General features: G+C 38.8%; 1 protein-coding gene across 1 annotated transcript; it reads left to right on the top strand.

Moving 5' to 3' along the window:
• The first annotated feature begins 7915 nt into the window (after nucleotides 1-7915).
• Nucleotides 7916-10659, top strand: LOC128360025 (P2Y purinoceptor 14-like). The gene is made up of 3 exons (XM_053320338.1): nucleotides 7916-8041; nucleotides 9648-9907; nucleotides 10008-10659. The coding sequence occupies exons 1-3, from the start codon at nucleotides 7916-7918 to the stop codon at nucleotides 10657-10659; spliced, it is 1038 nt and encodes a 345-aa protein (XP_053176313.1).
• Nucleotides 10660-10879: the final 220 nt, after the last annotated feature.

The following is a 10879-nucleotide window of genomic DNA, read 5'->3' as shown; positions in this document are numbered from 1 at the left end:
TCACGTATGATGTGTTTTTGAATGCATAAAGAGCTGTTTTGGTGTGGACCTATCTGTACTTACACATATTAAGTGCTTATTAAAAGTCCATTGCAATTCCACAAATGTGGCTGCTTTGCCTGGTTCATGTTTTCCATCACATAACAAAAAATATGAAGAGAACAGTTAAATCACACATCAGATCTTGATGAACGAATTATTCAAGTTGAAAATTTTTACTGATGTACAGTGTTTAATTGATTGGGAACAAAATGACATAACAGTCAGTGGAAATCAAAATCATCAACCCTTTGAGGGCTGGATTCTAAATCAAAGCTCAAATGAATGTAGTGGAGTAGAAAGTACAATATTTCCCTCTGAGATGTAGAAAATAGCAACACATGGAAAAACTACAGTAAAGTACAAGTACCTCAAACTGTACTACAGTAAAGTAAAAGTACCTCAGACTGTACTACAGTAAAGTGCAAGTATCTCAAATTGTACTGAAGCACAGTACTTAATTACTTTCCACCTCAGTGCAGGATTGCGAAGTGTTGTATCTTTAAAGCAGAGCAGAGAGCAGTCAGGCACTATACTGGTTGAGTCAACGGTTCATGCAGATCTCAAAGACCTGATAGAAGAAGTAAAGCAGTAGTAAAAGCATCAGGAGGCATTTGACTGTAAAGATGGAGACAGTGCGCCCTCTGCTGGTGTCACACAGTACTGCACCAACACTTACATTTAATCATAGATAACAAACCTAGATATCCAAGAGACATATATATTTTAGTTATTGTGTCTTCAGTCCTGATTTTACTGTAATCTGTTCGTTGTTGCAATACCTGAACAGGACACTAGATGGCGCATAAAGCACACTGCTGTGATTAAACATTATTTAACTTCTTATTTTAATAATGAACTTTACCCCAAATCAGCTGTAACAGTCAACATTACTTTTAAACATATTCCATCATTTCTTGTCCTGCATTTATGCATTTTAATCTTTTACACTTAATTCATATTTATATCTTTTATAAAGTCTTTTTAAGCCTGGCACGTCTCTCTCCGCCTGAGCGCGCGCACACCTCCAAACAAAATGCCGGCGTCGCCATGGCAACGGACAGAAAAAAAAGTCCGTGAAGTTATCCTGAGCAGTTTTGTCCCCAAAAAATAAAAAACACGACTGTAAAAGATCGACGAGTTTCATGTCTGCTGCTGGATTATAGAGACAGTCTGTCATCAGATGCTTCTCACATCACGTTACTGTAAACTCACATCACGTTACTGTAAACTCACATCACGTTACTGTAAACTCACATCACCCCTGCTGAAAAAACCAGCTTAAACCAGCTTAAGATGGTAGCTGGTTTTAGCTGGTCTTAGCTGGTCTTAGGCTGGTTTAGCTGGTTTACCAGGCTGGACAAGCTGGTCAAGCTGGTCTTGCTGGTTTGTCAGTATAATTGGCCAGCTTGGTGTAGCTGGTCTGACCAGCAAAGCCCAGCTGGCTTGCTGGTCTGACCAGCTGGTCAAGCTGAATAGCCAGCTGGCTTGCTGGTCAGACCAGCAAAGCCCAGTTGGTAAGATGGTCAAGCTGGTCAAGCTGATCTGACCAGCAAAGCCCAGCTGGTCAAGCTGAATAGCCAGCTGGGCTTTGCTGGTCAGACCAGCAAGTTAAAAAAAAAAGGAATTAATTAATTTTTTAGAGAACTTGCATGGACTGCCCCATGTAATATACGAAAATTAATAATTTTATACACTTTATTTTATTTATGAGATACAATTAGTTCACCATTTTCTTGTGATGGTGACACATTTATATTTAAACTTACACATTGTGATTTTGGTAATGACAACAGCAATAATAATAATAATAATAATAATAATAATAGTAATAATTATTATAATAATTTAAAAAGACAATCAAGTTGTTTTTTTAAAACACAAATTGGCACACAGGAAATGAAATGCAATTATATTTTATACTTTACATATGTATGTATTTTATGCATGACTATGGAATTTATGGATCTTTGGTCTGTTATTGGTAAGCCCAAGACAATTTTCCACTATGGTGGACAATAAACTTCTATTCTATTCGATTATCACCAAAAACGTATCAAAGCTAAAGTGTACTCAAGACCATAACAGTTTGACCAGTTAATAGATGATGGATAGATAGATATGACCACACTGTAATTTATTTCAAGATGTATTATCACTTCACATGCTTTTACTGTGAAGTTTTACAATAGCATAATGTATTCCGAATTTTATTGTGAAATGACCGAAACACAGGAAGCTGCCGTTGGAGCTACGTCACTCTGAAGTCTCCCACTGGCTCAGTAACGGTAGGTGTTGATATGTCAAATTTTGTCAATTAAGAATTACTTTTTTGATATGTAGTAAATATTATTTAACCACACGGACCAAACAACGTTACTTTTAAGTGCTGTTATCATTTGTTTGTTTTTGTAGCTGAAGTGAGGAGTATGCTACAGAGATAACGGATGTTAACGGCTAATAGCGGTAGGTTTAAGCGCGATAAGTTTAGCTGATAACTGACATTTGGTGTAGTGTTAATTTAATCATAGTAACAATGAGATATTAGCTACCCTGTCTGGAAATATTTGGACCCTTGTTTCGTATGGTTTGGTTATTATGTTTGTTTATATTAGCGCTAACCGTGCTCTCTCTCTCTCTGCTGTTTCAACCCTTTAGTTTTCGCTGCAGTGCTTTTTTAAAGGGTATGAGGAGACTGGCAACCGAAGATAAAAGGTGAAGTATGGCCTTAACGTCAGCATAGTGACAGTTTTTAGCAATCAGATACAGTATTGTGTCATGAATTTAGACAAAAGTAGAAGTAATTACTCTCAAATTAATATCTGAGCTCTTAATAGTTTTCTCCCTGTAACATTATGTGTGTGTGAGTTCGCGGAGCCGTTACCTCGCATCACCTGAAAGATGAAATGTGCATGTCAGTATTCTGATGAAACTATATGGGTTTTTTTCAGTTTCACACAGTAACCATGTTGATTCATGGGCTCGATAAGGCCGTATTTATACCAAATCAGGCGGTGAAACAATCAGAAAAATGTTTTACTGATCTGATTCTCCAGGCTTTCAGTGTCAGTGCTCCTTCTCTTCATTCACTCTGTAGCTAGCCAATATTTAGCAAACACCACAATACTACTCTTTCTAATCTGGTTTCTTAAAAAGTGATTCTTGATTCGTTTTCTGATCAGGATATCTGGTTTTGTTTCAGGTGACATAATAAAGCCGAGGGGATGAATGCTGCCTGTGGAACGTCAAGGGACCTCACGATGACTTCACCAGTGCTGTGGCTGCTGTTTCGCTGCTACAATTTCAATTTGCAGGGTGCTGGAGACCCAAAGGTAATGTCTACATGAATATTAGGGCTTGTTTTTTATTTGGTGGTTTAAGGAATGTTTGGATGAGTTGAACCGCATTATCCAATCAGTGACAACCTCCTTTCTTCCCCCCCAAAACAAGTAATGTGTCACAGACTCAACTTGTGTGTGTTTTGGAGACCAGAGAAGAAAGCTGTTTAAAAGTCTCTGTATTCAGCTCTCAGTACTTTTCTAGGTTCTAACTGAATTTTGTAGTTTGAAGATTAGTTTCTCTCCTGTGTTTCTGTTTGAACTTTCAGCTATTTGCTTTATTTTATATATGAGAAGATACTAAAACAAATGTTGAAAAAGAACCAGGATTAATTTCTTTACCTAAAGCTTTACTTGGCTCTGCAACAGCAGTGACCATCCGAAAGTGGTGGTGACTGACTGGGAACAGACACTCTTTTCATCTCACTTGAATTGAAAGTAACACATCTTCTTTTGGCCTTTTTGTTCTTAGGTGCATTAATCCAGAGATGGGCACAAAGTCAAAGACGTGGTGAAGACCAACCAACAAGTGTGTGCACTGATCAGGAAACTCATATTTGATGTCAATGTAAACCTGTGCCAGGCAAGCCATGCATACAGCATATTTATTGTTTAAACTTTACATGACTGTTTTCAATATTTCACTGTTCAGGTGTATTGAATTAACAAAACTGGAGGTGTGGTGTCTAAATGTCTAAAGATCCCCCCTAGACTAATCATTTCTTTTTTGTTTTCCACAAAAAAGTGAAATGTTAGAAAATGGTGAATAATATTTAAATAATAACTGTTTCCCAAAGGTCAAGACAGTATCCTCAAATGTCTTTTGTCTCAAATAAATTCAAATGATGAATCAATTCAAAAAGTTAGTGATTCATTTAGTAGTTGGAAACTAAGTAATAATAAGTTGTTCCAGTTCTGGTAAAGTCCATTCTAAGTTAATTTACACTGCAGGTTTTCTCATCACAGTTGTGTGAGTTGCATACTGGCTATCATTGTATTCCGAAATAGTTGTAATGCAGTATTTGCACTGTTCTGCAAAGTTTATATTGAACTGCCAAATAAATGTGTAAATTGATCATGTTTTTGTGTTTATTTTTCATACATTTTGGTTATTGATGGGTTAACAGATAAAAAGTTAAAACATATTTAACATGTATAATTTAATTGTAATAGTAATGTATCTCAGTGTGTGTGCATCATCATCATCATCCATGACCAGCTTAATCAGTTAAGTTATCCCACCTAAAATATACTCAAGACCAGTCTGACCAGCTGTGACCAGCCTTTTCCAGCCTTGACCAGCTTAACCAGCAACCTTGCCCAGCTAAAGTGTCTAGACCAGTTGGTTTAGAGGGGTTTTGGACACTTTGGCTGGTCAGACCAGCCTGACCAGCCAAGGTGTCCAAAACCCCTCTAGACCAGCTAACCAAACCAGCTTGAACAGGCTGGTCAACAAGGCTGGTCAGACCAGCCTGACCAGCCAAGGTGTCCAAAACCCCTCTAGACCAGCTAACCAAACCAGCTTAGACCAGCAAGGCTGGTCAGGCTGGTCAAGCTGGTCTACAAGGCTGGTCAACCAGCCTGACCAGCCTGATCAGCCTTGCTGGTCTAAGCTGGTTTTTTCAGCAGGGACGTTACTGTAAACTCACATCACGTTACTGTAAACTCACATCACGTTACTGTGAACTCACAACACGTTACTGTAAACTCACATCACGTTAAACTCACATCACGTTACTGTAAACTCACATCACGTTACTGTAAACTCACAGAAACACTGAAATGTGCTGCTCGTCTTTGATCGTGTCGTTTTTTACTCCGCAGCTCGGTAAACACTGCAGGTTTAAACAGCTGCTTTAATGTATAAAAATAGTGACTTAATGTTCTTTCAGTTTTCTTTCATAAGATGTGAATAAAACTGTGTAGTAAACACACACATCCGCAGCTCCCAATGCAGGTGGATCCCAGTCTACCTGCATTGGGAGCTGCAGCTTTTACAGATTTAGTTATTTGGTCCAGTTCCTGCTTTCTTACTCTGGATGTGAGTCTACCACTCAATTTTATTTTATAAGATGTGAAATTTTTAAAGCTCTATATCAAAACATGGCACTTTATAGTCAACAGGATAATATTTTAGTAGCTGCTTTTTTTTATTAAAAAAGAATAGATTGTTGTCCATTTAAATGGTTGAGCTCAGAAATAAAAATGATGTTGTGAGGGGTCAGTTATTTCAAGACTGTTTATGTTTATTATTGTTGGTATTTCATATTGTGAATTTAGAGACCCCCCTGATTTATTTTTGTGTGTAATTCTGTTCATTTAATGGTTTAATTTACAATGCATTTAGTTCAGTAATGAGTTGCGCGCTTTTTGAGTTCCGCCACCAGGTGGTGCTGCTGAGGCATCAAGAGACAATATGTTTAATGCGGCAAGAGAAGATGAAAACGTAGTTCAGAGTTGTTGTTGTAACCAGCATGAGAGCTGACATTCTAGTTGCTTTAGCAGCTAAGGACACACAGGTGGACTGTAAAGTTATTGTTTCCTACTTTATATTGTGGAAAATAAATAAAAGACACTGTGAGAGACAGTCTGGCTTGTGAATTCATCCTGAGCTGCAACAGTGTTTTAGTAGCTTTTAGTGGTTTGATATGAATGGAAGTGATTGTGTTAAATCAGCTGTGATATCGTCTCATATGGATTGCTGCCTCCTGAATCGAAACAAATTGAAATCGTATTGTGACAGACTTTGTGATATCAGCAAACATCAAATTGTTTTTCATTTAATTGATATAATATTGTATTGTGAAATAACTTGTGATTTACGCCCCTAATGTTTGGTGTCACCAAACACTTTTTGCATCAGCTGATGTCATTTGTTGTAATTTTTTGTCTGAACATGTTGAAACCTGCAATGTTCACCTTCAAGTTAATTTGTTTCTCAACCATATATGAATTCACACATATTGTGGAGTGAATCGTTGTCCGGTGCCAGTCAAACATACATATGAGCAAAAAAAGAGAACATGCATTAAATAATATGTAAAAACCACAAACACATAACTCTACATCCAAAAATCTAACTTTTAAGGCCTTTGCTTTGTTTATGTTACTTTAACACAGCATATTCTTCTTATGACAAAGACGCAACAGCAGTGATCATTGTGTCTGTTTGTGTGGGTGTCATGTTTTGTTTTCATGTTTTGTTTTTTGACTTGCAAATGACCATCATGATCAGCTTTGCTCCTCGAAACTGTTAGTCAGAGCCACACCTGATATCCCACCTCCACAACAGGAACACAGACAGGTGAGTGCTGCACGTAACTTTATACTTGAACAAACTAATTAATCTAAAATTTGGAAATAGACTGAAGGGAAGACTTTGATTTAACAATTTAAAATGAATAACTACCTGAAAGTATGTAAAGGTTCAATGAGAGTATTAAGAAGTCCTGTGAAGCTGTACTATATGTATGTTTTGCTCGTCTGGGGTCTAACGGTGTCCACTATGGAGAGAAGTAATCCTCCAGACTGATTGGTGATATTCATCCTCACTCTGCTGAACAGGTTGAAAGAGTTTTAGTAGAAGGTGGATTCTCTGATTATAATCCTGTATATCCTTGGGATGGATGAGGGTGATGGTGGATCTCCTACTCTGTAAAATGGCTTGTTTCTATATCTCTCTGAATTTTGAAATTCCCTTCTCAAGAATGAGAGGTGTTGAGTAAATATTTGCCTGTGATTGGCTTTGACCCTGATATTCTCACCCTAACCCTAACCAATCTAAGCAACAAAGGCAACTAAGAAAGGTATGAAATATGGGTGTGAACAAAATAAGGTGATACTTGATACTACATCACACCAGAAAGTCAAAACAAATGTGCAAGAGGTTTTAGCATGAGCCCACAAACCCAACTTCTGTAGATGGAGTTTGCATCTCAGCCAACATAATGAACAAAGCAGGATACTGGAAGTGTGCTAAAGTATAGTTGCAGCTACATTTGAATAATGATTTTCATTGTGTGAGATACCTTCGGTACAATCTTATAAACATCCTGCTCTCAGCCTCTTAATTCAGGATCAGACTCTGAATACTGTCTTACAGCTGCAGACATTACTGTAGGTAAACAGGCTTATTCTGACTGGCTGGAGATCAAGGTGTGGGTCACACTTCAAGCCAGTTAAGGTGCTCTTTACTAATGCAGATTTTGTGCAAATAGCTTCAGAAACAGCTGGAGGTCAGAGGAGAATCTGGGCTGTAAAGAAAGATGATTCAGAGAAAACTAAACATCATATGGTGAATAAAATATCACTGTTTATAATAATGAGCCAAAAAAGGAAATTACAGCCAACCACTGAATTTACAAGTCAAACTACAAAAGAATCTGCAATTTTCAAGTAACCAAAAACCTTTTCATGTGACATTGATGCTGATGTGTTGATTTGCTACCACCAGTTCCTGTTTTCAATGTTATTTAATTAACTTTTAACTTTGACACTTTACATATAACTTCCCTCCGTTAGAAACTCCACAGACAGAAATGGACGTGACCTCATCATCCAACCAGTCCTCAGCTAACACCCAGAGCCAAGTCAACAGTCAATGTGAACACATTGATAAATCAGGCCACCTCTTCTTTGCACTGGCCTACAGTCTGGTGTTTGTGGTGAGTTTCAAATATTCACATCACAGTCTGTTAACAAACATATTCATATAAAAGTAATACAAAAAGGATAACACTATACCACATACCAATTGGGCTGACAGAGGTCAGATACATAAATAATACTTATAATAATCTAAATGAAATACATTAAGAAAGGGTTAGGGTTTATGATTAGACTGACCAGCAGAGGGGAATTCATGTTCAAAATAAAAAGGGAAACTGTATCCAGACCTTATAGAACTTATGAGAAGAGTGTCAGACAGTGTATTTAAGGTATTTAAGGTGTTTGCCATAACTGCATCTCATCTGCTGCTAAACCAAAGATAGAGGTCAGAGGTTAAGATCGATATCTTTGCTGTAAACGAGTGAAAAAGTTCTGAATATATCTGTCCAGAATTTAGTTAATTTCTGACTTGCCCAAACATATGACCGAGGTTGGCTGGCTCTTAGTTACATGATTCTAGCCAACCTGCTCTCAGACAGATGGAGCCTGTAGAGCACCTGAAACTGCCTGAACTCATCTCTGATGCATACTGATGGTGAAAGCACCTCCTTTGAATATTCTCATATAGGAACCATACCAAGCTGTCACAGGCAGGGTTAATGTTCAGTAACTCATCTATCTAGACGCAACCACACAAATGTGGTTTAACAAAGCTGACCTAAAACTTACTGAAAACAGGAAGTGAGGAAACACCATCATATCTCTCTAAATAAGTGATCAAATATTTCTTGAAGATAAGTGAAAAAGGGTCTAAAAGTCTAAAGGGAAGAGGGAACAAAGAGTTCGATAGGATGGGGTGTTAGGGTTAGGGTTATTTTTTATTCTGAAACCCTCCTAAGACCGGATGTAAGTATAAGAGCTTACTTCCTCCTTCCACTTCCTCTAAAGGGTGTCTATGTGGTAATATTGGTCTGAGTACATTTGATGAGTTCAGATCTGCACAAACAAATAGCAGCAAGGAAGAAAAGCAACAAAGTTTCCATTCAACTGGACTAAACAAGGCTGGCTTGAGTTGTATGTTGTCAGACCTGTTGTTACAATGCCGAAAATGTCTAGGGGAAGATGGGAGTCTCAACTGGGATAACTGGAGGAAAAACAAGAGGAAAACTGAGGTAAAAGTACAAAACCAAGGATTTATTTGACAATTTAGAAAAAACAAAACTCAAACACAATAAACAACAAAAAATGGACTTCACTAAAAAGGAAGCCGATCTGAGAAAGTAAAAACAATAGCCACAGCTACTAATAAGGAGCACTGTCTTATAAATGTGCTGAAAGACACAAAACCAGCCATGATTCTGCTGGATGGCCCACTGGCACCGGGTTTAGATTTCCATGGAGTTCATATGCTTAAGCTGATGGCAAAAGGACACCGCTGCAGCGATCAGGGGGCAATTTTAAGAAACAATTCAATAATCATTTCACTCAGTGACTAATTAAGTATGTGGAGGTCTGAAGGTAGGGGGGTTTGAGATTCTCTCTCAATAGAAAAGTATGAATGTTTTTGAGGAAAGACTCATAATTTATGATGTAGACCACAAAGACAAGTCAGTAAAATCACAGTTTTCTTCACTCTCTCATTCCTTGCTGTTTCTTCTCCAGGTGGGTTTGGTCCTCAACGGCTTCACCCTGAAGGTTTACTTCTGCTCAGCTCAGCTGCAGGTGTCCAATATCATGATGGTCTACCTGAAGAACCTGGCAGCCTCTGACTTCCTGCTCTGCCTCTGCCTCCCCTTCTATATAGCCAACTACGTCAGCAGCTCCGTCACTCTCCGCCTGGTCCACTGCATCTTTGCCTCCTGCGCCTTTTACCTCAACATGTACGCCAGCATCCTGTTCATGGGTTACATTGCTGCTGACAGGTAGGCTGGGTGGCTTTGGTCTTATTTGATCCAGGAAGCAACATCAGCACATCCTTGTTGTCTGCTATGTTTTTAAAAAATCAGCCTCTTCTCTCTCTAGGTATTTTAAAATCATCCATCCTTTAAGAACTCACATCCTGCGGACAGTGAAGGCTGCCCGCATCATCTCCACGGTAACCTGGGTTTTCTTCTTGGCCCTTATGACCTCCTACATCACCCTGTGGCACCTCACCAAGCCAGAATTGACCTTTGTCCCTGACAAATGTGACACCTTGGAAAGCCCCCAGGTCATTGTATTCTACAAAATCATCCACGTCAGCTCCGCCACCACATTCCTGTTTGTCCTTGTCTGCATGATCTTCTTCTACTACAGCGCCTCACGCAGTTTGTTGCAGGCACAGCAGAGGCAGCTGGCATCCTCCAGCTGCAAGAAGCTCATGAGGTCAAACAGGAAAATGTTGGTGCTGGTCAGCGTCTTCTGTGTTTGTTTTGTGCCCTACCACCTCACTCTCATTCCCTATGCCTTACTGAGGAAGTATTGCTCCTTACGCCTGATGTTGCACTACCTGATTGAAGGGACCATCTTACTGTCAGTCTTCAATGTCTGTCTGGATCCAGTCATCTACTTCTTCAGCTGTAAGGCCTTTCGGACCAATTTGAACCTGGAGAGAGTGTTCACCAGGAACAAGCAAACACCGCGCACAGAGACAAGAAGGAACGAGGGGCAGCTGAGCATCATCCACACCAACTGATGAACACCGTCCATCACACGTGACTTAAAAACAACAACAACACAACTGCAGATGTGAGAAAAATAACACCAACAGAAGCATACAGCTGTTTCACATTTAAATAACTCAAAATAAATGTGACATCCGTCATGTATCAGACGTTATCAGTCAAAACACTAACATTTCCTGTTTTTAACACTTTCCCTGACCTTACAATACCATATAATCTGCTTTGGGGATC

The sequence above is a fragment of the Scomber japonicus genome, chromosome 6 (genome assembly GCF_027409825.1).
Source record: "Scomber japonicus isolate fScoJap1 chromosome 6, fScoJap1.pri, whole genome shotgun sequence".
Lineage (NCBI taxonomy): Eukaryota > Metazoa > Chordata > Actinopteri > Scombriformes > Scombridae > Scomber > Scomber japonicus.
Note: the sequence above shows the minus strand (reverse complement) of the source record. Positions and strands in the feature narration are given on the sequence as shown.

What these genes read in the sequence shown, in the direction of transcription:
- LOC128360025 (XM_053320338.1), top strand. Translation starts at nt 7,916, where the DNA reads ATGGACGTGACCTCATCATCCAACCAGTCCTCAGCTAACACCCAGAGC. An exon ending in CCTACAGTCTGGTGTTTGTG is followed by an intron (nt 8,042 to 9,647) that starts GTGAGTTTCAAA and finishes TTTCTTCTCCAG; the next exon opens with GTGGGTTTGGTCCTCAACGG. An exon ending in GGTTACATTGCTGCTGACAG is followed by an intron (nt 9,908 to 10,007) that starts GTAGGCTGGGTG and finishes TTCTCTCTCTAG; the next exon opens with GTATTTTAAAATCATCCATC.